This window comes from Xenopus laevis, chromosome 5S (assembly GCF_017654675.1).
Source record: "Xenopus laevis strain J_2021 chromosome 5S, Xenopus_laevis_v10.1, whole genome shotgun sequence".
Lineage (NCBI taxonomy): Eukaryota > Metazoa > Chordata > Amphibia > Anura > Pipidae > Xenopus > Xenopus laevis.
This window is the reverse complement of record NC_054380.1, coordinates 1,402,868-1,428,178: the sequence shown is the minus strand read 5'-3', so window position 1 is coordinate 1,428,178 and position 25,311 is coordinate 1,402,868. Positions and strand designations below refer to the sequence as shown.

Below are 25,311 nucleotides of genomic sequence, written 5' to 3'. Positions count from 1 at the left end.
TTATTAATAATAATAATAATAATAATAATATGTCTCATAGGGGCAAATTCACTAAGCGCCGAAGCGCCGAACGCTAGCGTCAATTCGCTAGTGTTGGGCATTTTCGTTACTTCGCAAATTCACTAACGAACGCTGGCGTAAATTCGCTAGTGTTACTTCGCACCCTTACGCCAGGTGAAGTTTCGCTACGGACGTAACTACGCAGTGTACTGAACGCTACCTTTTACGCTAGACTTCCTTCGCCACCTCAGACCAGGCGAAGCGCAATAGAGTAGATAGGGATTGCTTCAAAAAAAGTTCAAATTTTTTCTAAGTCCCAAAAAACGCTGGCGTGTTTTCTACATTATGGGTGATAGGCTGAAAAAGATCTAAATTTTTTTTGGGGCTCCCCTCCTTCCCCCCTACATTTCCTGACTCATGGCAACTTACCTATACAGTGGGCACATGTGTAGGGCAAAAACAAAATGTTAGTTGATGTTTTGAAGGTTTCATGTTTGAATTTGGCGCCGTATGCAAATTAACCATCGCTAGCGTGACTTCGCTTAGCGAATCAACGCTAGCGCAACTTCGCAATCTTACGCTACCCCTGAGCGCAACTTCGGATTTTAGTGAATTTGCGGAGCGCTGGCGAAACTACGCCTGGCGAAGTGCGGCGAAGTTACGCCTGGCGCAACTACGAATCTTAGTGAATTTGCCTAATAGTGTTTTCCATTCAGATTAAAGGATGTCCACAGGAAAGGCAAATTTATTGCTGCAGTTTCCCTAGAGAGGACTGGCCTATAAAAACTTGTTTATTATATAGGGAATAGTGTTGCCCCTACTGTAAAATAAATGGATTCTATAGTCACAGACAGGGCAATTCAAACACCAACTCAGCGCTGCTTGTGCTTCAGTTCCACAGGGGCCTGAGCTTTGACTTCCCTGGAAACGGATACATTGTAGCGTCTGGACGCTAAGTCGCACGCGATTAAAACGCTTACAAATCATATTATGGTAAATTTGTTTACGAAACAACAAATCTGTTTTTGTTATCTCTGCCTACACAGAGTAATGGTAAAGAACTGACACTTTCTGTGCTGAGAACATTATTCATTTTTCAAGTAATTAAATAAAAAATTTTATTCTGCATCAGCTTTTATTTTATTTAAATGAATTGAGGTGCGGACAATCTCTGGAATGTTTAGCTTTGGATTTAAGTTTAAATTCATAGACGCAAAGATTTTTCGTTGGTGAACGATCGATTTCAGTGCAATTCAGTGCACGTCAGTGGGAATCAAACGATCGTACATCTTACGATTTTTCGGCCGACATCTGTCAGAAAATCGACCAGCCAGGTTAAGAAATTCTATCGGTCCCAGTGCAATGTATCTATATTTGTAGGGCCAAGCAGGCAGCTCCCCTCATTTTAACTGGCAATATCTCCTGAAATGGTCTTTTTCGTTAATCGTACATTTAAACGGTAGTTTCGAGATAATCGTGGTCTCACGATAAAGAAAAGATCTTTTAAAAATCTTTACATCTATGGGCAGCTTTAACAAATCTAAGGACTTTTTTTAAAATGATTAAATTGATTTATTTAACGAACAGGAAAGGTTAAACCTTTTTTTTATTGCTTGCTTGTCAATTGATTCTGTTTGTTTTCTAGAAATGTATTTGTCACTCATATATATATATAAATAATTATAGTATATAGATGCACACTGGGACTTTAATTTTACTTTATTACAAAGTGCCAGTGTGGCTCTATATACTATAATGATATAAATCAATTATTGGCACCTGGGCATTTAACTACCATTTTGGACTGGACTATATTTATATATATATATATATATATATATATATATATATATATATATATATATATATATATATATATATATATATATATATATATATATATATATTTATATAATACACAAAAGCCATGAATATCCTGTAAATTATATCCTTATAAATGGTGAGTTCTGATGTCATCAGTTATAAACGGTGAGTTCTGATGTCATTTCTGTCACATGACTCACTGAAACTTGTGTATTATAATAAATAAAGTACCCCCAGTTGTAAAATATGAGGATATTAGAAGTTACCTCGGAGTTCCATGACCTGTATAACTCGGCCTTCGGCCTCGTACTTTTATATGGTCATGAAACTCCTCGGTAACTTATAATATCCTTGTATTTTACAAGAGGGGCTACTTTATTCACTATATAATGTATATACACAAACATAGATTATAGGCAATAATTATGCAAAACTGAATGACACAAAGTGAATTATAAAGAGGCGCAGATATAGAAGCTTAATTAATTACTATATAGAATATCAGCTGATCTAAGCTCCTACAATTAGAGCAGAACAAAGTCTAATGGAACAACATTCTATTTGCCTTCAACTGTAACAAATAATTGTTGTACATTTTATATTGAGCAGTTAAGCCCTTGTGTCACACACTGGCATCGTTTGTGCTGTAAATTATAACAACCCTCACCATCCCTAACACTTTATTTCGTTTTATTAGTAAGTTTATTATCATCTGGTCGCACGAATAATCATTACCGACGATTTGCCGGGACCTGTTGGCATTTGCTGATCTGGGATTATTTGTCACCCTGCCCACAAATAAATCGCTCCATAAAAACTCTTGCAGCTCTTTTATTGAACTTTAGGAAATTTTATGAGCTCCAATCTGTTTGCAAATCTCTCAGATAAACCCCATTGAATGGATTGTGTGAGATTTGAATCTTTTTTATATATATTTTTTGTGTTATTTCCTTTTATAAGTACAAGTGTCGGTGAATAAAGGGGAACTATTGCGGAAATGAAAATGTAATATAAGCTTCATCATACTGAAATAAAAAACTTTCTAAATACAATCAATTAAATATTCTGTATTGTTTCTGAAATAATCAAGTTTATCTTCACTATTCCTCTCTCAGCATCTGTTTCTCTTCATTCTCTCTTCATGCAGCAGTTGGGTGTCAGATATTCACTGACAGTTACATCCAATATATCTTATAGGGGGGCTCCTTTTGCCTAGAAGATGTATTAGAGGTCACTCTATTAAACTCACCAGACATCATGTCTCTCTACATGCAGAATTTGTGCAAAAGGCAGTTATTTTGTTACATTTTGTGTAGATGTGTCCGATGAATGATCCAATATATCTTATAGGGAGGCTCCTTTCCTAACATGAATTAGAGCTCACTCAAATAACTGATTCCAGTACAAACAAAATGTAACAAAATAACTGCCTTTTGCACAAATTCTGCATGTAGAGAGACATGATGTCTGGTGAGTTTAATAGAGTGACCTCTAATACATCTTCTAGGCAAAAGGAGCCCCCCTATAAGATATATTGGATGTAACTGTCAGTGAATATCTGACACCCAACTGCTGCATGAAGAGAGAATGAAGAGAAACAGATGCTGAGAGAGGAATAGTGAAGATAAACTTGATTATTTCAGAAACAATGCAGAATATTTAATTGATTGTATTTAGAAAGTTTCTTATTTCAGTATAATGAAGCTTATATTACATTTTCAAGTTCCCCTTTAATGAAAAATTGTGGCTTTTAAAGGAACCTCCCCCCTTTTTTTATTATTACACCAAACATATTATACAATATTTATACAAAATTTGAAATGTAAAAATTGCAAGATAATCGTCCAGCGATAACATGAAAAAAGAAATGCAATATATTTTATAATTCTGTCCTCGGCCGACTGAATCTGCGCTTTGATTCATTTGGGAATGGTATTGTTACTGAAAGGTGAATGAACGTTTGGTGAAAATGGAAGTTTTGGTTTTTTATTTATTTATAGTTTTATCAATATCCAGTTGATTTATATGAAAATTCCCCCAGAATTCCTGGCCTTGTTGTTGCGACATTTCCCTGGCACTGGAGATACAATGTTGGTAAATGCCTGTGTGGCCTCTGGGCCACTATCTGGGCACATTATTAGCCCACTGATCATGTAGTTACAGCCAGTGACTGACAGATTTTCTTGAGAACAGCTGGACAACCTTGAGGACCCAGCGCCCTTAACACACAAAGACTTTTACATTCACAACTAACAATAAAGCGACACCAAAACAACTCACGTCCATTCGTTTGATTTTTATTTGAAAGGGGGGGGTATGTAGAAATGACTTGTGGATCGTCAAATTTACAAACAGAAATTTTTTTTTTCTCACCTTTACAGGGACAAAGAGCCAAATTTCTCAGTGAGACAAATACAAAAGTGCTGCCTGGACAGAATGTAAGAAAAAGCAGCGCTAGTGGGGCCGCTAATTGGCAATGAAAGAAAAGTGACGTTCCATATAGTGAGCAGTGTCCCTTTAAAACAAACAATCGTGCGACTTCCCAGTGACAGACACGTGTGGCCTCTACAACTGCAATAAAACAGTGCGAGCTTCAAACGTCAATCTTTTTTCTTTCCTTTCTCCCAGACTTTGTACTTAATAAATAGAGGGGGGATTACGTCATAACAACATGTAATTATGCAAGAGGTTTGGTCTCCAGTAAAGGGGTTTATTTATGGTCGGGAAATTAAACCAATAATATAAACTAAAAATAAAGGGTCCTAGAAACGGACCTAAATAATATGTACATATTCCAGCTGCTCTGGGCAGCGAAAAGCTAAATCAGTCCTACATTATATATATATATACTGGGCTCTATACACAGAGGTCTCTATACACAGAGGGCTCCATACACAGGTGTCTCTATACACAGAGGTCCTTAAACCCAGAGGTCTCCATACACAGAGGGCTCCATACACAGAGGGCTCCATACACAGAGGGCTCCATACACAGAGGGCTCCATACACAGAGGTCTCCGAACACAGAGGGCTCCATACACAGAGGGCTCCATACACAGAGGGCTCCATACACAGAGGTCTCCATACACAGAGGGCTCCATACACAGAGGTCTCCAAACACAGAGGGCTCAATACACAGAGGTCTCCATACACAGAGGGCTCCATACACAGAGGTCTCCATACACACAGGGCTCTATAAACAGAGGGCTCTATACACAGAGGTCTCCATACACAGAGGTCTCCATACACAGAGGTCTCCATACACAGAGGGCTCCATACACAGAGGTCTCCAAACACAGAGGTCTCCATACACAGAGGTCTCCATACACAGAGGTCTCTATACACAGAGGGCTCCATACACAGAGGTCTCTATACACAGAGGTCTCCGAACACAGAGGTCTCCATACACAGAGGTCTCTATACACAGAGGGCTCCATACACAGAGGTCTCTATACACAGAGGGCTCCATACACAGAGGTCTCCGAACACAGAGGTCTCCATACACAGAGGGCTCCATACACAGAGGGCTCCATACACAGAGGTCTCCAAACACAGAGGGCTCCATACACAGAGGTCTCCAAACACAGAGGGCTCAATACACAGAGGTCTCCATACACAGAGGGCTCCATACACAGAGGTCTCCATACACACAGGGCTCTATAAACAGAGGGCTCTATACACAGAGGTCTCCATACACAGAGGTCTCCATACACAGAGGTCTCCATACACAGAGGTCTCCATACACAGAGGTCTCTATACACAGAGGGCTCCATACACAGAGGGCTCTATAAACAAAGGTCTCCATACACAGAGGTCTCCATACACAGAGGTCTCCATACACAGAGGTCTCCATACACTGAGCAGGCTGGGGCACAACAAAGATGCCCATAGCACATTTAAACAATGGAAAGAGACTTGGGGTTAAAAAATTAGATTCCACCAGCGGGCAGAGCCCAGGGCTATAGTTAGAGCAAATTAAAGGCAGACTTTGTCCAAATCCCAAGGTCCAGATTGTGAATAAATAAAAAGCACAAATATGGAGGAGAAGACAAGTGTTTGGGACGTTTCTTTGTATAGACTCAGTTGATTGATATATTGTGTATATAAGTCCAGCCCATAATATATATATAATGGTTCACTGAAGTCCTTCACTCCAGCTGTAGACTTTATTGATATATTTATAGATATTTATGAGAATCACAGGCAGAAATGGTCTCTGGTTGAATTTCGAATCACAAGACCTGGAACCTCCATGAGGCCTGATCTTTGTAGTCGAGGCAGTCGGTGGAATTAAAGTTGAGTTTCCAGGAGGAGGGAGTGGATTGGTCCTTATAGTCCAGACGGTCAGAGGAGGAGGAGTTAAAGGCGGAGCTGGTGTAGGACTGGTGATGATGATGAAGGTTGGAGGTCTGGCTCAGGTGATGATGATGATGATTGTGGGGACCAGACATGGAGGAAGGGGTGATGGGGCTGAGCTGGTGAGGGTGGGAGTGAATAGGGGTCAGGTAAGAGCTACAATCCACTCCAGTGAAGTAGGAGGAAGAAGGGGCGGGGTATCCCTGGGTGTAGCCGGCGGCCTGACTGTAGGACACAGGGTAATTAGAGGCTGCAGAGGAGGAGCCTGAGCGTTGCATGCACGAGCCACTTCCTGCTCCCAGGGGGTCAGGCCCAGAGCCAGGGGCGGTGCCAGGAGAGATGGAGGTGGGGCTCCAGATGGCGGAGCTTGTGATATTCAGCGAGGCTGACGTCTGACTGGGATTCCCTGATGAGTTGGAACTGGAAGAAGAGGATGAAGAGCCGGACACCGTGGGGGGAGTGAACTGCCCGCTGCTCTCTGAGCCGGAACTCTCCCTGGTGGGACTGCACTTCTTCTTACCCACTCGGCTCTTCCCCCCGGACCCGCTGTTACTGTTGTTACTGCTCTGCTGCTGCTGCCGACACTTGGCTCGTCTGTTCTTAAACCAAACCTGCAACAAGGGCCAAACATTAGACCGAGACCTGCACTTTGTGGTGGCTGCCCGGTCCTACCACACCGCTCATTATTGCGTCACACACTCCTGTATTGCGTCACACACTCCTCTATTGCGTCACACACTTCTGTATTGCGTCACACACTCCTGTATTGCGTCACACACTCCTGTATTGCGTCACATTTATGTACTCCCACTACATCATGAGAGGGAAAGAAGAGTGGGCGGTGCTTGAGAAGAAATAGGGGAATGTCCGTGTGTGGGAATATTATATGACACGTCACTACACATTGTACATGGGGGAGGGGCTCTGGGTCGGAGCAAAGTGACTCAAGTGAAAAGGCCGGTGGAATTGATTTGGGGAGAGACGCCATTGAGTAACAAATATCAGCCTCACTCACATGAATTCCCCAGGGGACCTCAGAGAGACAGCGAATAACAAACACAACACTGAATATAATTTATATATCCCTACACACGTCACATGACACAGGACATCAGGTGATCTCAGCCGGGGGGGACATAATCTGACAGAACATTAAAGCCAAATACCAAAATCAAATTTGTGGGTTAGTCCGATGTAACGATACTGCACAAAATACCAGCAAGCCCCTAAATAAAGTTTTAAAACAGAAAATGGCGAGAGAAACATCAGATATTCGCCCAAAATGGAATGAAGTCGCTTTTTGCACAAACACTGAGGTAACTACAGAGTGTGGCTCCGCCCCCTGATTCAGGCGGGAAAGAGTGAAAAACTGACTGAAGTGACAGTTGCCGGCAGCTAAACACGTCAGGTAATGTTTGTTCCTCGATCTCTGCTAATAAAACTGCCAGTAACAAACCAGACGCAGCAAAGAAACAGCTCAGTAATCCAGCGACATCAGTAGGACACACAATAACCTGCACGACTGACTCACTTCATGTACAATTCTCAATGTTATACACACACAGAACTGCACATATATATATATATATACTGTATATTCACATGCTGTCAGTCAACTTGCTCTATTGCAAAATCCAATAAAAAGAGAAAGTCACACAGCGCTCAGCAATGCCTAGAGCCGCCCACACGATGCAGCAGGAGAACACCCCCAAATCCTATAGTAAAATGGTTTGATCCCACAGACCTCAAGCACTGGCCATGGATCTCCCTACAGTGCAGGACTCGTTTGGGGGCCACAACTATAAGGGCAGCAGGGGGAGCCTTTTCCCAGGTTTTAAGGCATAATATTAAAGGCAACATTGCTCTTCATTAGCTGAGCCTAATCCCAAGGGAGCACCATGAATATTTTAGGGCAGCAACCACCTTGGTAAAGCAACGGATGCATTAGCATGTTTAAAGGGGCTGTTCCCCTTTAAATTAACTGTTAGTATGATGTAGAGAGTGATATTCTGAGACAATTTGTAATTGGTTTTCATTTTTTATTATTTGTGGTTTTTGACTTATTTAGCTTTTTATTCAGCAGCTCAGCAGTTTGCAATTTCAGCCATCTGGTTGTTAGAGTCCAAATTCCCCTAGCAACCATGCACTGTAGGCCAGGGGGGAGGAGGGGGGGTGGGGGGTTTGCGCCGACTAGGTTTCCTTCCCCTTTAACTTTAAATCTGCAGAGTCTTTATTAAGAATAACTTACCGATTCTCCGCTTGTGCTCCTCTTCAGAAACAGCGAAGATCCATCATGCAGCGCTCGATTCCTCCCCCTGGCTATCTCCTATAGAAGGCAGGGAGGAGAAATCGAGCGCCGCACGATGGATCGTCGCCCTGTTGCCATTTCTGAAGAGGAGCGCAAGCAGAGAAACACCAAGTTATTCTTAATAAAGACTTTGCAAATTTAAAGTTAAAGTGTCTTGGTGTTTTTCTTTCGTTAAGTACAAACAAATTTTTAAAAAAAAAAAAAAAAAAAATGTTTTATGTTACTGGTCCTTTAATAGTTCTTCTCTTTCTGCATCATTTGAAATCCTGGCAGGGAAGGAGGGACTAAACACTGATGTTACACATTGTACTTACAGACAGCATGCAGGAACTACATTACCCACAATGCATTGCACTGGCATGTTCCTTATTGAAATCACGTGTGCAGGGAATTGTGGGGTTTGGAGGATGCCGGCTGAGGACAGATGATACAAAGTAACAGTAGTCAGACAGCTCAGCAAAGTAGTCAGACAGCTCAGCAGGAGAGCAGGGGGCTGGGCTTAGAAACCATTAAAAATCATGAAAAAGTCTGTATATTTTTTTATTGATGTATATTGCAAAGTTGCTTGAAATTATGTTTACTTTTCAAAAAGCTTAAGTTATGTTTTTGTGGAGTTCCCCTTTAATTTGGAAGTGCGCATGCTCATTGAATAATTGAATGCTCCTTCATGGCTAAATGTAAAGGCACCCCTAGTGGCCGGATTATTGGGGTGTATGTTGTCAGTAATGAGAGCGCACTGGTCTAGCGCCCCTGAGTCAGACACAAGTCACTCTAAGCGCTGGTGCTAAATGAAGCGCAATAACTACACGGGCTTAAGTTGCGCGGGGGCTGAGCAGAAGAAAAGGCGCGTAAGTGGAAGGGAGAGCAGAGACTTGTCATGAGGCCGGGGGTTCTTACCTGTACTCGGGACTCCGGCAGGTTGATCTTTAGGGCCACTTCTTCCCGCATGAAAATGTCCGGGTAACGGGTCTTGGCGAACAGAGTCTCCAGCACATCCAGCTGCGAACGGGTGAACGTGGTGCGCTCTCTGCGCTGCTTCCGCGGGGTCACTGCGGGGAAAACTGACAGTCACTCAATTATCTGCTATAGACACTTATCTGCCCCTGTCATCATCTTTATCATCATCATTAACTCATTACTTGGGCCCCTGAGACAGACTGAGCCACACTGAAATATTACTGGGGGGTTTATAGTTCTGCACTGCCCTCCTACTTGTCCTGCCAGCGCTAACCATCCAACTCCTTGCCCCCCACTCTATAACCTTGCCCCCCCTCTCTACACTTGCACCCCCTCCTCTATACTTGCCCCCCACTCTATAACCTTGCCCCCCCATCTACACTTGCACCCCCTCCTCTATACTTGCCCCCACTCTATAACCTTGCCCCCACTCTCTACACTTGCACCCCCTCTATACACTTGCACCCCCCTCTCTGTATTTGCACTCCCTCTCTATACTTTCCCCCACTCTATAACCTTGCCCCCCACTCTCTACACTTGCACCCACTCTCTACACTTGTACCCCCTCTATACACTTGCATCCCCCTCTCTATACTTGCACCCCCTCCTCTATAACCTTGCCCCCCACTCTCTACATTGCACCCCCTCTCTACACTTGTACCCCCCTCTATACACTTGCATCCCCCTCTCTATACTTGCACCCCCCTCCTCTATACTTGCCCCCCACTCTATAACCTTGCCCCCCACTCTCTACACTTGCACCCCCTCTCTACACTTGTACCCCCCTCTATACACTTGCATCCCCCTCTCTATACTTGCACCCCCCTCTCTACACTTGTACCCCCCTCTATACTTGCACCCCCCTCCTCTATACTTGCCCCCCACTCTATAACCTTGCCCCCCACTCTCTACACTTGCACCCCCCTCTCTACACTTGCACCCCCCTCTATACACTTGCATCCCCCTCTCTATACTTGCACCCCCTCTCTACACTTGTACTCCCCTCTCTACACGCACCCCCCCTCCTCTATACTTGCCCCCACTCTATAACCTTGCCCCCCCCCACTCTCTACACTTGCACCCCCCTCTCTACACTTGCACCCCCTCCTCTATACTTGCCCCCCACTCTATAACCTTGCCCCCCCCCACTCTCTACACTTGCACCCCCCTCTCTACACTTGCACCCCCTCTGTACATTTTGCACCCCCTCTGTACACTTGTACCCCAACTATTGAATGAGCAGCAATTTATAGACGACACTAACCAAACTTATAAATATATTATAATATTCCCGTGTGTCCTGTAACAACAGCCAGTGTGTAACATATTGTAGTGTGTGTAACTTATTATAGTGTGTGTAACATTAGTGTAAATGCGTTGTATTATTTCTTGTGTCTATTACATTACTGCGCCTGTTTCATCCCCTCAGGTCCAGACTAGAGGGGGAGAATAAAGGGATTGTTGGTTTTGTCTTTATATTTACACACAAACACACACACGATGTAATAGGTAAAAGATGTAAATCCCAAAATAGCATTTATTTTAATTAGGGAAAAAGGTGTAATTCTACAACAACTTTCCAACATCCCTTAAAATCATTCGGAATTTCTTATTAAAACCATTTGTAAATAATTACAATAGAATAAAGTGACGATCTCTATTCTGACATTTCAAACAAAATGTTTTTTTCCGAATAAAACGCACCTGTGAAGAAACAGCCAAGACTTGTGCTACATTGTTTCAACAGTCAGAAGCAGCGGTGCAGAAAGAAAACGGATTTCAGTTACAGCTGCAAATGACTTTTTGGTTAAAACTTTGTTTTTCTGAACGAATATTGGATTTGTGTTTTTTCCCCATAAGGAATTCCTTTTTAAAGATCTACTAAAACTAAATAACTAGAGGCGATGTGAGAGGCAGTATAGGGGGGCTAAAAAGATTTCCCAGCAATTAGTCTCACACTCCCCAATTTATTCCAGTCATACAATTATATAAAGTCACTGTATTTATATGTCTCATTGTATTAACTGTATTTCAATAAGTCTTTGTAAATCTGTTGTTAGTACCACCCCCACCCCCCAATTCTCTGGGTGCTAAACATAAATACGAGGTCCCCCTATTGACCCAGAAAAATAATTGTTATTTACTATTTTATTGCCATAAATTTGTGCAAAGTTTTGAATAAAAACCCAACAGACAGGGAGCGCTAATGACTAGAAATAAATATAACAGAGGGGAGAGAATTTGCGCTTTGGGTGGAATCTATTGGGAATATTTGTGTTTAATAGAGAATGTAGCGCAAGTTTAGCGCCGGCGCAGTGTATGTGGGTAAAGGGCAGAACATTTATGAGTTTGGGCAGATTCAGTCGCACAATCACATCTCTATGAATTTAAGGACACTGGTTAAATCATTGTTCCTATTTAATGGGCACATCCTAATAAGTTATTGCTCTTTACATCGAATTAACTGATCTGCTTCACTATTAATCCATTGGTCGATTGATATTTATTGCTCTGCACTTTAATCTTTTTATCCAAATGACAATTCGTTTTTTTTACACTTTAACCGGCACTTTATTAATATTCTACCCTTCAATAAAATGTTTTAATTTGTTATTAATATCATTAATTGGATTGTACTGCACTTTATTTCTAATCACTGGGATATTAGAATCAAAGCTGTATAGCCTTCATTCTAACATCTTAGTGATTAGAAATATCCTATTGGGATATAGAAAATTGGACTAAATTTGGCTACTTTATTCTTTAAATCATTGCAATTAATTAACTCTGCCTCCGCAGTGACCAACAGGATAATATTACTATTTGTTAGTGAATAAAATATTAGTGTTTGTTAGTGAATAAAATATTAGTGTTTGTTAGTGAATAAAATATTAGTATTTGTTAGTGAATAAAATATTAGTATTTGTTAGTGAATAAAATATTAGTATTTGTTAGTGAATAAGATATTAGTATTTGTTAGTGATTAAAATATTAGTATTTGTTAGTGAATAAAATATTAGTATTTGTCAGTGATTAAAATATTAGTATTTGTTACTGAATAAAATATTAGTATTTGTTACTGAATAAAATATTAGTATTTGTTAGTGAATAAGGGAATCTACCATTGACTTGTCATCCCCTCACAGTCGCCTCCAAGCCAAAGCTTTAGACAAAATTAAATGACTCTGATTCTGCTGCTTTTAATTAGCGCCGGCGCAATAAAGGACCAGTAACAATTTTTTTTTTTTAATTCGTTTGTACTTAACGAAAAAAAAAATATACCAAGACACTTTTAACTTTAAATTCTGAAAGTCTTTATAAATATCACAAGTACAAGGTGGGGTCTCTTTCTTGATAAATAGCACATTAATTCTACAATCCTAAAGTGGAGCAATTCCTGCAGCCCCCGACTTCCATTGCCCAAACCCCCTCTGCAGGGACAGAGCAGAATATGAATTAATAAGTAGAAAGAAGTGCTAGTAAATATGTGCAAGTCTTATTTACCATATTCCATAAAGACAATAGGTGAAATAATAATGTGTATTAAATAGACAAGTCACAGCCTGTAAGAAATACACGGAGTTTGTATGAAAGAGACAAGATACAGTGGGAAACAATGAAATATATAAAAGATCACAAGGGGAACATTACGTGAGGTCAGTTCCATGTTCTGTGCTGATATTTGGGGGCTCACCTGGGTATCCCACCGGCGGGTGCAGCAAGTCCATAGCAGGTCTCGTGAGCCCCAATCCATTGATACTATAGGGGGGCTGTTTGAGGTATGACATCATGATCGAGGCTGGACAGAAACCCCCCAAATTATCCACAAAGGTAAATCCTTCCTAATCCCCCCGGCTGGAGACACAATGGACTTTTCTCCTTCTTTTCCCGAACTGGAGACTCCGCCGGGATCTGCCGCAACAACAACAGGAGACAAATGAAACCCTTTCTGTTTAATTCATTAATTCACACGGGAGTCGATACAAATATAGGAACAATAATAAGTCACTAAATATCCCCCTGTTCCCTTCTCTCTCTCGCTAAACACATTCTATTCACACACTTATTGCACAAATGGAGATCTTTCATTTATTCCCAGTGTCGCAAGTGAAAGTGGAAATTGCGCTTTTTCTGTAACAAACGAATAAATCGCAGATTTGCTGAGGGACAAGAGGAGAATCCCTCGGGGAGACGCGGAGCTCATAAGGGATCAGTGTAAATTTGGGGAGAGTCTGGACTCAGACATATTCACCTCTAACTGTCAGTTTTATATATTTCGCAAAAAGTGACATATTAAAAACACAGTCGCACAATTTAAAAGGGGTTCTTAGACTCCAGAAGAGAAACCCAAAAGCGAAGTGATGAGTTATAATAATAAATGAACAAAAATTATAATAAATGATAAATAATTATAATAAATAATGATAATAAATGACAATGATTATCCCAGCGGGTAAGAGCGAGAGATACAAGTGCAAAGTGTGCGCAGTTTTATTGGGATTCTGCACAATCGCAGGAGACAAGAGCTGACAAACTGATCGCAGCGACTCGTTATACAGTAGCGCAATCGTATGAGATTTAATGCGGCCTAATATATTTTATTTTTTTGCAGATGGTCCTATTGAGACTAATGGAGTTTCTTTCAGCCGAGGCCGCTCCAGTGAGCGCTAATTAGTGGAGATCCGGTACAAATAAGTCATTAATATAATTTGCTGGGGGAGAATTTTACTGGGGGAGAATTAGAGAGGAAGCTCATGGGGTCAGTACAGATAGTGTTATTAGTAATTATATATTATATATAATGTATAACAGACACTCACATAGAAACAGACATTAAAATTAGGAATAAAAGTGACACATTAGTTGGGATCTGTTAGAAACAATCACAAAGTCACACGAGAGTTTAGACAAATTCAGTGGCACCGACACTTCTACATTGCGCCGCTTTGCGCCGACTGCACAGACTGCTGCTGTCTATGGAGGTGCAGGAGGAGCAGGTGGAGGCCAGAGCTCTGGGGCAGCAGGGAGTTGCAGTTGCAGGGAGTTACAGGGAGTTGCAGTTGCAGGGAGTTGCAGTTGCAGGGAGTTTCAGTGGTGGCCGCAGCAGGGTCGGGTCGGGGTCGGGCCCATATAGGGATAAATTGTGTCAGAGCTGAGGGGCAGTTGTATAATCCGGGGCAGGAGGAGAGACACAAAACAAACTCTTTGCAGTGAGAAGGGAAGGGTCGGAGAGGGGTCGGAGAGGGTCAGTCACATAATTCAGGGGACGGGGGAAGAAGATTGAGGCCTCAGCCCCAGAGAGTTGAGACAAAGGAAAGAGTGGGAGCTGTCACACCACTTGCACTTTCACTCACGAGGTCACAGCACCGATTTGCCTTTTCTCTACTCATTATACATCTACAACTCCCGGCTCTGCAACTCCCGGCTCTGCAACTCCCGGCTGCACAACTCCCGGCTGCATAATTCCCGACTGCATAACTCCCGGCTGGACAACTCCCGGCTGGACAACTCCCGGCTGCACAACTCCCGGCTCTACAACTCCCGGCTGCACAACTCCCGGCTCTACAACTCCCGGCTGCCCAGTTGCTGTGAGTTGCAGTGCGACATGAAGTGGCGGCAGTTAGTTCTCTGAATCGCTCCCAAACGAAGTGAATTTGTGCGGCCGAAGGTCAAAGAGTAAAGAGCTGAGACTTCTCCTGGGCAAGAGCAACGGGAGGGAGTTGGGCCTCAGAGAATTCGGGAGAAATCCAGGGATTTACCTGTCGGAAGAGTCGCAGTGTCGCGCCGGCCCTTTAGCTGATTACAAATGAGAACTAATGAGGATTCATCTCCCTCCACTGGCCCGTGGGCGGCTACGTAAACGAACGGGATAGCCAATCCGGCGCTGCGGCTTGAAAGACCGACACAGGTCTTGGCCAATAAGGAGGCGGACAAAGAGTTTCCTTACTCACGCCCATTTCGCTTTGCGGAGAACAAGCCCGGGCTCCAGAGAAGAGAAGTGACTTTAATTGACATCGTGACACGCCGGGGATGAGACTTTCTTACTCATTTACTCACAGAAACTGCAACTACTACTACAGGCCTCACTCTCCTCCCTTATAATAATCCTAATAATAACAATAATAATAACAGGATCATGTCATGCTCAAACTTTCCCTGTGTCCCTGGCAGTGCGGGGTCGCCGACCAAAGAGCAAGTTTCATGGCGAGATATGGAAAATTATTTATTTTATTCTACATTCCATTTATTGAGGATTTCCCGATTTGCTGCGTTATTATTATTGTTATTATTTTTATTGTTATTATTTTTTATTGTTATTATTATGATTGTTATTATTGTTATCATTATTATTATTTTTATTATTATTGTTATCGTTATTATTATTGTTATTATTATTATTTTATTGTTATTATTGTTGCACTGCGTATCTTGACAGCGCTATATAAATAAATGATGATTGTGGCTGTTATTATTATTATTATTTTTATTAGTATTATTGTTGCTGTTGTTATTATTATTATTGTTATTATTATTTTTTATTATTATTGTAATTATTTTTATTATTATTATTGTTGCTGTTGTTATTATTGTTATTATTATTATTTTCTCAGAGATAAGTGCAACATGTTGTTCTTTTTCCAAATCATAAGATACATGGAAACTATTCAATTATTCCTACACAAAATATTGCAATGCCCACACTAACTGGATCGTACGATATAACCGCAGAATGACTTGTTTAATTATGTTCGATCACATTTAGTAATTTGCATTCTCTACAAATTGAGATTTTCTTAATAAAGTGATTTAATTTGGAAACAAATAAAGTAGATTCGTCTCCTCTGTTGTTAATTGTTACAAATTGTGTTGCTTTTATTTTGCTTCGACAAATTCCCAGAAAATGACACTGAGTTTCATTTCGTGCAAAATTCGTTTCCAGGCGGCAAAAGAAACAGGAATGAATATTGGGGGGTCATTTGGGGAAGTTCTAGTTGTAATTTGGCAGCTCAAGCCCCACATTTAGGATTAGTGTTTAGAGTTTGGGGCCCAACCTTTCATTTTCCACAGAGAAAAAAACAAAAACTCCAAATGCTTCTTACCCATAATATAATAATAAAAACAACAATAATAATAATAAAACTAGAGTTACCCAGAGGAAACATTACCCCAGGGACTGACACACAAAGGGTTAAAGACACTTAATTTGCGCCTAAAATATAATTAAAAAAAGTCACATGTTGGTTCGGCTGAATGAGCAGAATGTGAATAAATGTTCAGAGCGAGTCACCGACTCAGAAGGAATGTGATTATTTTGTGTGAATTGGGTCAGGGGGGATCATTTTAATCTACATTGGGTAATACAGGGAGGGGGTGTTTCTCAAGCTCCCCAAAGTCATCATCTCTATTATTAGGAGCTTTTTATATTGCCCCTATTATACTCTATTATTCTTATCCCCTTTACTCTTATACTCTTACACTTTTATACTCTTATACTCTAATACTATTACACTTTTATACTCTCTTATACTCTTACACTTTTATACTCATACTCTAATACTATTAAACTGTTATACTCTTATACTCCCTTATACTCTTACATTTTATACTCTTATACTATTTATACTCCCTTATACTCTAATACTCCTATACTCTTACACTTTTATACTCTTATACTCTAATACTATTAAACTTTTATTCTCTTATACTCCCTTATACTCTAATACTCTTACACTTTTTATACTCTTATATTCTAATACTCCTATACTCTTACACTCTAATACTATTAAACTTTTATACTCTTATACTGTGACTATACTTATAAGAAAGGCCCCTTGACTCCAGATCAGGTCGGAATGATTCCATTTCTCAGGTATTGTTACAGTTTGCCACTTCCAAAACGAATATGTGACTATTTATTTCTAATTGTAAATGAAAATGTAAAGAGAGAGATTTGTGTGTTGCCCTTGTGTTACAGTATTAGTCCCAGACATACAGATACAGTCGTTGTGTTTGTTGTAGAAATAGAAATCATTCTTGATAAAGGCCCTGCAGTGGCCGAAACGTTGGATACACAGGTGCCTGTAATACAAGGAATCTATATATGAGTTTCTTACAAGTAGAAGAATAAGTATAAATAAATAAATATAAATGTAGAGGAGAATGAGAGAAGAATAGTGGCAGTGGGATCTGTCGCTGATCTGATTCTCTACAAGTGATTCGGTATCAAGTGGCAGAAAAACCTTTTGTAATAAAAGTATTTTGTCTAATCCCAAATCGCAGGCGGATTTTCTTATTGTCTCAACCCACAAACCTCGGATCAGGGGAGTTTAAAAACGAGAGTGGGGGGAGGGGGAGCAGTGGGGAGAAGAGCAGAAGTTTAGCGCGAGGATTAGTGCGATTTGTCGCGGGACTGGTGGCGGCGGCGGCGGTTTAGTTGATGCACAAGGGCTGGAGATTAATCGCAGGAGAAAAAGAGGGACACGTGTCTGTACTCAGATCTCTGCTCAGTCTCCTGATTCATCTCCAGCAAATTGTGTTGGTGCCGAATGTTCTCAGCGCAGAGATTCAATGGATTCGCTATTTGTCTGAGACACGAGGATAATGATGATCCAGTAGAGTCAAATGAGCGACCCCTAAACATCTGCAGCTCCGCCCCCAGTGCCCCGGCCTCTTCTTTCTTCTCTCTGGGATCAAGCGGATCATCCGCATAAACTTTCCTAATTGAAGGGGCAGAGCCCACGACTTTCTTTTGCTTTTGTCCTTGGTTGGTTGGTTGGGGCGATTTATGCCAAACATACTTGTGTCTGTGTCACAGAGAGAGAGAGACAGAGAGACAGCTGAGCTCCAGCAGAGAGAGAGAGAGAGAGAGAGAGAGACAGAGAGATGAGCTCCAGCAGAGAGACAGAGCTGAGCTCCAGGAGAGAGTTGAACTGCAGCAGAGAGAGAGAGAGAGAGAGAGATGAGCTCCAGCAGAGAGAGAGAGAGAGAGAGAGAGAGAGAGAGCTGAGCTCCAGCAGAGAGATGAGCTCCAGTAGAGAGACACAGAGAGAGAGCTGAGCTCCAGCAGAAAGAGAAAGAGAGATGAGCTCCAGTAGAGAGAGAGAGACAGAGATGAGCTCCAGCAGAGAGAGACACAGAGAGAGAGAGAGAGAGATGAGCTCCAGCAGAGAGAGAGAGAGAGAGAGAGAGAGAGAGAGCTGAGCTCCAGCAGAGAGATGAGCTCCAGTAGAGAGACACAGAGAGAGAGCTGAGCTCCAGCAGAAAGAGAAAGAGAGATGAGCTGCAGTAGAGAGAGAGAGACAGAGATGAGCTCCAGCAGAGAGAGAGACAGACAGAGGTAAAGGAGCAGTTTGTGCTGTGATTCTGTCGCTGGGAGTGGGGAGGCAGCAGGGAGTTGGACCCAGGAGGGAGAGGTGCAGGGGATTCCCATTATACAAATATCAGTTTCTCCAGGGACTTTCTCTCCTACACTGGGACATTTAGATTTTGTGTCCACTTTGTGTTCATTGTTTCTTCTGCTCAGATTCCTTTGTTTTTACTTCATGTTGTGATTATTCCCTTTCCTGAGACTCAGACAGAGTCAAACAAATATGGGAGAGAGGAGTTGGGTTTGTGGCTTTGTAGGAAAAACTTTTATCAGTTTGTCACAAATATGTTATAGTCCAGGGGTCCCCCATCTTTATTACCCATGAGCCACATTCAAATGTAAAAAGAGTTGGGGAGCAACACAAACATGAAAAGTCCCTTGGGTGCCAAATAAGGGCTGTGATTGGCCATTTGGGAGCCCCTATGTGGACTGACAGCCTATAGGAGACTCTACTTGGCATTATAATTAGTTTTTATACAACAAAACTTGTCTCCAAGCCTGGAATTCAAAAATAATCTCCTGCTTTGAGGCCACTGGGAGCAACATCCAAGGGGTTGGGGAGGAACATGTTACTCACGAGCTACTGGTTGGGGATCACTGGTGTAAAGCATGTAGCTTACTATATAGTGTTTATACAAAGGAAAGGAAAAGCAACAACAACACCTCTAGTGGTCTGATCAGAAAACATTTCATTTAGGGCACAAATTCCCCAATTTAGTCAGGTACTTGATGCTGTAGAGCTCAGTTATGCACAGGTGCACTTGCCAATAGTAACCTTTCAGCAATGACCTATGGATAGTCTAGTACAGGGATCCCCAACCTTTTGAACCCGTGAGCAACATTCAGAAGTAAAAGAAGTTGGGGAGCAACACAAGCATGAAAAATGTTCTTGGGGTGCCAAATAAGGGCTGTGATTGGCCATTTGTAGCCCCTATGTGGATTGTCAACCTACATTGAGGCTCAGTTTGGCAGTACAACTGGTTTTTATACAATAAAACTTACCTCCAAGTCTGGAATTCAAAAATAATCTCCTGCTTTGAGGCCACTGGGAGCAACATCCAAGGGGTTGGGGAGCAACATGTTCCTCACGAGCTACTGGTTGGGGATCACTGATACAGACAAGGGAAAGTGCTGACTAATAAAGGGACAGTCACGTTTGGGAGTTTTAGATTGAAAGCAGTAAGAAAGTTACAGGTAACACTTAGTCCCATTTGTGGCCCCTGATTGAGTCTTGTCCGATGTCTCTTTCTCACACGTCCGACTGTCTCCTCGGATCTCATGAAGCCGAGTGTGTGTCACTATGAGGGGAGGAAAGACAACATATCTCATAATCGGCCTGAATATTAACTTCCCCTCCCCCCTCTCTGCGGCGCACAGTGGAACAGGCTGAGCCGGAAGTGACGATTCAGTGACATCAGCGGCACAGACTGAGTAAGAAGCAGCGGCCCAGGTGCTCCAGGAATGTGCGTGTGAGGCTCCTCCCCTCGTCTGTCCCGAGACACCAATCACTTCCGCATCAGCATCACAGCCTCGATCTGATCCACCGGCGGAGCGGCACAAATCATGAGAAATATTAGCGGGAAATAAAGCTCTCAGTGACCGTGTCCTTCCGCGCTGTCACTCTGTGATGTTGTTGTTACTAATAATAAAGTTCCAGTCAGGAGTGACAGTTGCTCGGCTGTAGAACTAAAGCTCTTGTCTCTGTAGACTCAGACTGGAAACCCCTCGCTCTCTCATTCACTGTAACAACTTGTGACATTCACAAGGTCTGAGACATAAAGGAAAGGGATTTGTGTTGTGAATGGGGAGTTTTTGGGCCCAAGTTACAAGGACTGACAGTTTGTTGCGTCACTAGTGAAAGTGATGTCACAATTACACTGTTGTATTTCCTTCTTTGTCTCAGGAAAAGTCACATGTTTGTTCTTTAATTTGGATTCAGTTCAGTCAGAGATTGAGCCAAATCCAAATTCTGCTGAAAGTCACAACGTTGGTTAAATACAGAAGTGAATTCGTTTGGTGCATCACTAAAATAAATACTCTCGACTTACACTCTGTGTCCTCCCCCTACAGGCAACACACAACAGGAGTTGTACAGCGACACCGCGGGGGTCTCACATCTACTCACAGTCATCAACTGCCACAGGCCGGGGTTTGGGGGGGTCCCAGTGACTGCCAGGAGGACCCTTTATAGTAAAGCCCCACTGGGACCCCAATGCTCCAGTCTAACTCTGTCTGTCTCTCCCCATCTATCCACCCACCTATATCTCTCTCCTGTCTATCTTTATCTCTCATCTATCTATTCATCTATATCCATCCATTCTATATCTCTCTATCTATCTATCTATCTATCTATCTATCTATCTATCTATCTATCTATCTATCTATCTATCTATCTATCTATCATCTGTCTATCTCTCTCTCTCTCTCTCTCTCTCTCTCTCTCTCTCTATCTATCTCTCTCTCTATCTCTCTCTCTATCTATGTATCATCTCTCTCTATCTCTCTCTCTCTCTCTATCATCTATCTCTATCTATCTATCTATCTATCTATCTATCTATCTATCTATCTATCTATCTATCTATCTATCTATCTATCTATCTATCTATCTATCTATCATCTATCTATCTCTATTTATAAACAAACTACTGGATAGGCGCACTCAGAAAACAATGGAAATGCCGAGGTGCTGGAACATCTATCAAAATCTATAGAGCAAAGAAATCCGCACTCATAGGTCTTTTGTGAAGAAAAAAATGGGTTTATTCAACGTTTCGGCTCTTAGACTCGAGCCGTCATCTCTATTTATATATATATATATAGTATCTCTCATGTCTCTCTCATCTCTCCGTCTCTATCTATTTAGAATACACAAAACATAAGCCCATCTAAACATGTCTGTAGTGAGAACTGACAGTGAGTAGGAACACAGACAGGAATGTACTATAAGAAAGATTTGTGTTTATTGAAAACTGTATATGACAGAACTGTAATAAATAGACAGAACATATGGATTTGCCAGGCAGTGGGCAGTAAATACCCACATGTGGTGGCATGAGACAAACAGCAATTGGTTTTGCAGAAATAAATATTAATGGAGTATCATTGGCTAATATCTAGGTTCTGTTATAGTTAAAAGCATGAAATAAATATTTTCTCCCACAAACGATGAAGCCTCAGAGCGAGACATGTAAACGGATGTAAAGTGTTGTGGCCAGAGCCTGTAGAGAAGCAACGCTCAGTGATCAGTCAATGAGGAGACAGGGGGACAAGGATGAAGTAAAGGGGACACAGTCTTCATACAATTCCTCTCTGATACAAGAGCGACTAGTTGGGAATAAAGCACTGGATGTATCTCTCATTGGCCTTAGTACAAAATGCTTTAGCTGATCTTCTGTATAAAGATCCGTTGCACATCGTGAAGCTGAAATATAAATATCTGCTGCACATTCTCTCCACTAAAGTCTCTGGCTACACAGGCCCCATGGGAAAGAAGATTTGGGAAGCAGTTTGGGGGGTGAGACTCCTCCAATGTCCCCAGTCAGCAGCGAACAGGAACCATAAGGGACTGGATCCCATGAATACGACTGCGGCGCCAAACATTGAATTGGGCCACAAATGCTGCTCAATTAGAATAAAGCAGAAGAATGAATAAGACAGAAGTGATATCGCTGGATCAGAACATTCCTTGTGCATCTGACTGGCGTCTTTGGAAAAGAAAGTTCTTGTGTCAGTTTTGGGAAGCGGCTGAGTAAAAAGATTCTGGAATCTGCCCGGAGACAGCGATCACTGGAGGGAACATTTCTCCTCCTTCTTAGTCATTTTGCCTTTGTTTTGCTCCAGGGTTCTCTCTAAGTGTTCATCCTCCTCTTCAGCTCTGCAACGTTGTAATAGACAATTAGCTCCACATCACATTGTCTCACTAAATATAACATTAGTGGCCTCGACATGTAAATTATATATACACGAGAATATTGTGCCCCCACACCGCTCCACTGTCTGTCAATTGCCATCACTATTATACAGGTATGGGATCCATTACCTGGAAACCTGTTATCCAAAAAATTCAGAACTAGGGGAAGGTCATCTAACCATAGACTCCCTTTTAATCAAATAATTCACATTATTAACAATGATTTCTCTTTAAAGGGATTCTGTCATGATTTTTATGATGTAGTTTTTATCTCTAAATGACACTGTTTACGCTGCAAATAATTCACTGTACAATATAAAATGTCATTCCTGAAGCAGCAAGTGTATTTAGTTGTAATATTGGTGTGTAGGTGCATCTCAGCTCATTTTGCCTGGTCATGTGATTTCAGAAAGAGCCAGCACTTTAGGAGAGAAATGCTTTCTGGCAGCCTGTTGTTTCTCCTACTCAATGTAACTGAATGTGTCTCAGTGGGACCTGGATTTTACTATTGAGTGTTGTTCTTAGATCTACCAGGCAGCTGTTATCTTGTGTTAGGGAGCTGTTATCTGGTTACCTTCCCATTGTTCTGTTGTTTGGCTGCAGGGGGAGGGGGGGATATCACTCCAACTTGCAGTACAGCAGTAAAGAGAGACTGAAGTTTATCAGAACACAAGTCACATGACTTGGGGCAGCTGGGAAACTGTCAATATGTCTAGCCCCATGTCAGATTTCAAAATTGAATATAAAAAAAATCTGTTTGTTCTTTTGAGAAATGGATTTCAGTGCAGAATTCTGCTGGAGCAGCACTATTAACTGATGTGTTTTGAAAAAAACATGTTTCCCTTTAATAAAACAGTAGCTTGTACTTGATCCCAAATAAGATAATTAATCTTTATTGGTGAAAAAAACAATCCTACTGAGTTTAGTTAATGTTTGAATGACTTTTTAGTAGACCCAAGTTATGTTGATCCAAGTTAATGGGGTAGAAAGAAAATATAGTTCATATGTTATATTTGAAAAAAAGAAAAACTGAGAGACTCACTGTTTCTCCTGAGCATCCAAATCTCTGACCAAAGCATCGCGTTTATTAACCAGAATAACCAGTTCATCCAGTAAGAGCTGCTCCCTTCTCTTCTGGGCCTCAGTCTTTTGCCAGTCTACAAGTAATAAATAAATGATGAGTTTGAGGAGGTGAAAGTAAGAAATAGACACAGTCCATAAACACAAGAGCGGGGGAAGACTTTGTACATGACTGTGTTACAGTGGGAGCCCTGCGCTTCTATAGTCACTCAATAATGTTGCCTCAGTTGTTATTATGGGGCCAGTGATGAGGCTGAACCAGGGAGAATGTTTAATGTTAATCACTGGCAGAGCTGCAAGTCCTGGTATTTTAGCTACAGATACAAAATAAATACAGTCCTTTTCCTATGGGCTTAAATACAGCCAACTGCAAGGACGCAGCACCTGACCTGCCCTTATGGATTATTATTATTATTATCATTATTATCAGACAATGGATCAGGGTAACGTATAACAGAAAGTACGAGAGTGTTTGTCATCCGCAGAATTCTATATAAAATGCAGGAAAAAAAGCCATTGCTGCAGTGGAGATTTTACATTTAGGCATAAACTTCTTTCAATTAGTACCTGCCTGTAATTCCTGCCCAAATCACCTTATACCCCAGTGCTAAAGCTCCAGACTTTAGATTGCAAGCTCTGTGGGGCAGGGAGTCACAATGTACTTTCTATCATTCATAGCAGTGTAGTAAAAATCATGGTGGAAGATGCAATAGAATTTGCTTTAGCTGATGCCCAGAGGCTGTAGGTGGGACGGGTAGATGATGAAATGTCAGAGCCAAGCAATCACCATGGCAGCACCTAATCAAACAAAAAGTGATCAGCAATGGAATCTCATCTATTAAGTTTGCTCAATGTTTTAATTGGAATAAACGGGGCACATTATCCACCTGTAGTCCCACTGAGAACTTGTTTATCTTGGGCTGAGCCTCCCCAGTGTTATCACCTGCACAACTTGTTGTTTTTATCACTTAATTAGGAATTGATCAGTAACTGTCACAATAAACCTGATCACCTCTTGTATTTATTGGTTTTATTAGACTGGTGAGTGAACTTGCTCATAGAGTGTACAAGGAAAAGTGCAATTATGGCTGAACCAATGCACTTTGTTGGCTTCCCAGCACTACTGAATTAGATTGTCAGCATTTGTGCAAGCGTGCCTTAGTTGGGAGATCCTGATTGTACAAAAAAGGAACCACAGGAGGGACAATATAGTTGTATATATATATATATATATATATATATATATATATATATATATATATATATATATATATATTAAATTCTCATCCAATGCATAAGAGTTCAGGACTTCTGTCCATAAGGGGTTAACACAGAGAGCCTTGAATGAAGACACTGTTAAGCTGAGAATGGGTTAAATAGACTGCTCATTAACTAGTCAAGTGCCCAGACTGCAGGAGCTTGTAGCTGTCAATCATGGAGCTGCCTACTCCGCCCCCCTCATTAGGAAGGTAAATAATGAGAAGCAGAAGAAGTGGCTGATGAGGGAGAG

The 25,311-nt window shown here is 41.5% G+C and overlaps 2 protein-coding genes across 12 annotated transcripts in view; both read right to left on the bottom strand.

The window, feature by feature from the left end:
- Positions 1–4,105: 4,105 nt before the first annotated feature.
- On the bottom strand, positions 4,106–20,200 carry otx1.S (orthodenticle homeobox 1 S homeolog). 4 transcript variants are annotated; one of them, XM_018264835.2, is made up of 4 exons: positions 19,814–20,200; positions 13,139–13,356; positions 9,385–9,536; positions 4,106–6,790 (listed from the first exon to the last, which is right to left on the bottom strand). In XM_018264835.2, exons 2-4 carry the CDS (start codon positions 13,233–13,235, stop codon positions 6,056–6,058), a joined length of 984 nt encoding a protein of 327 aa, XP_018120324.1. In that variant the 5' UTR covers positions 13,236–13,356; positions 19,814–20,200; the 3' UTR covers positions 4,106–6,055. The 4 variants fall into 4 exon arrangements, with proteins under 4 accessions (XP_018120324.1, XP_018120322.1, XP_018120323.1 ...); XM_018264833.2 differs by lacking the exon at positions 19,814–20,200 and adding an exon at positions 15,204–15,350; XM_018264834.1 differs by lacking the exon at positions 19,814–20,200 and adding an exon at positions 14,799–15,197.
- Positions 20,201–21,749: 1,549 nt separating this feature from the next.
- The window catches only part of LOC108717620 (EH domain-binding protein 1), a 160,779-nt gene continuing 157,217 nt past the window's right edge, over positions 21,750–25,311 (bottom strand). For all 8 annotated transcript variants that reach the window (XM_041564169.1, XM_041564171.1, XM_018264831.2 and 5 more), the window contains 2 exons: positions 23,764–23,878; positions 21,750–22,685 (listed from right to left, as the gene is read on the bottom strand). In XM_041564169.1, the coding sequence (XP_041420103.1) occupies positions 22,595–22,685; positions 23,764–23,878 (206 nt within the window). In that variant the 3' untranslated portion in view covers positions 21,750–22,594. The remainder of the gene's footprint in view (positions 22,686–23,763; positions 23,879–25,311) is intronic.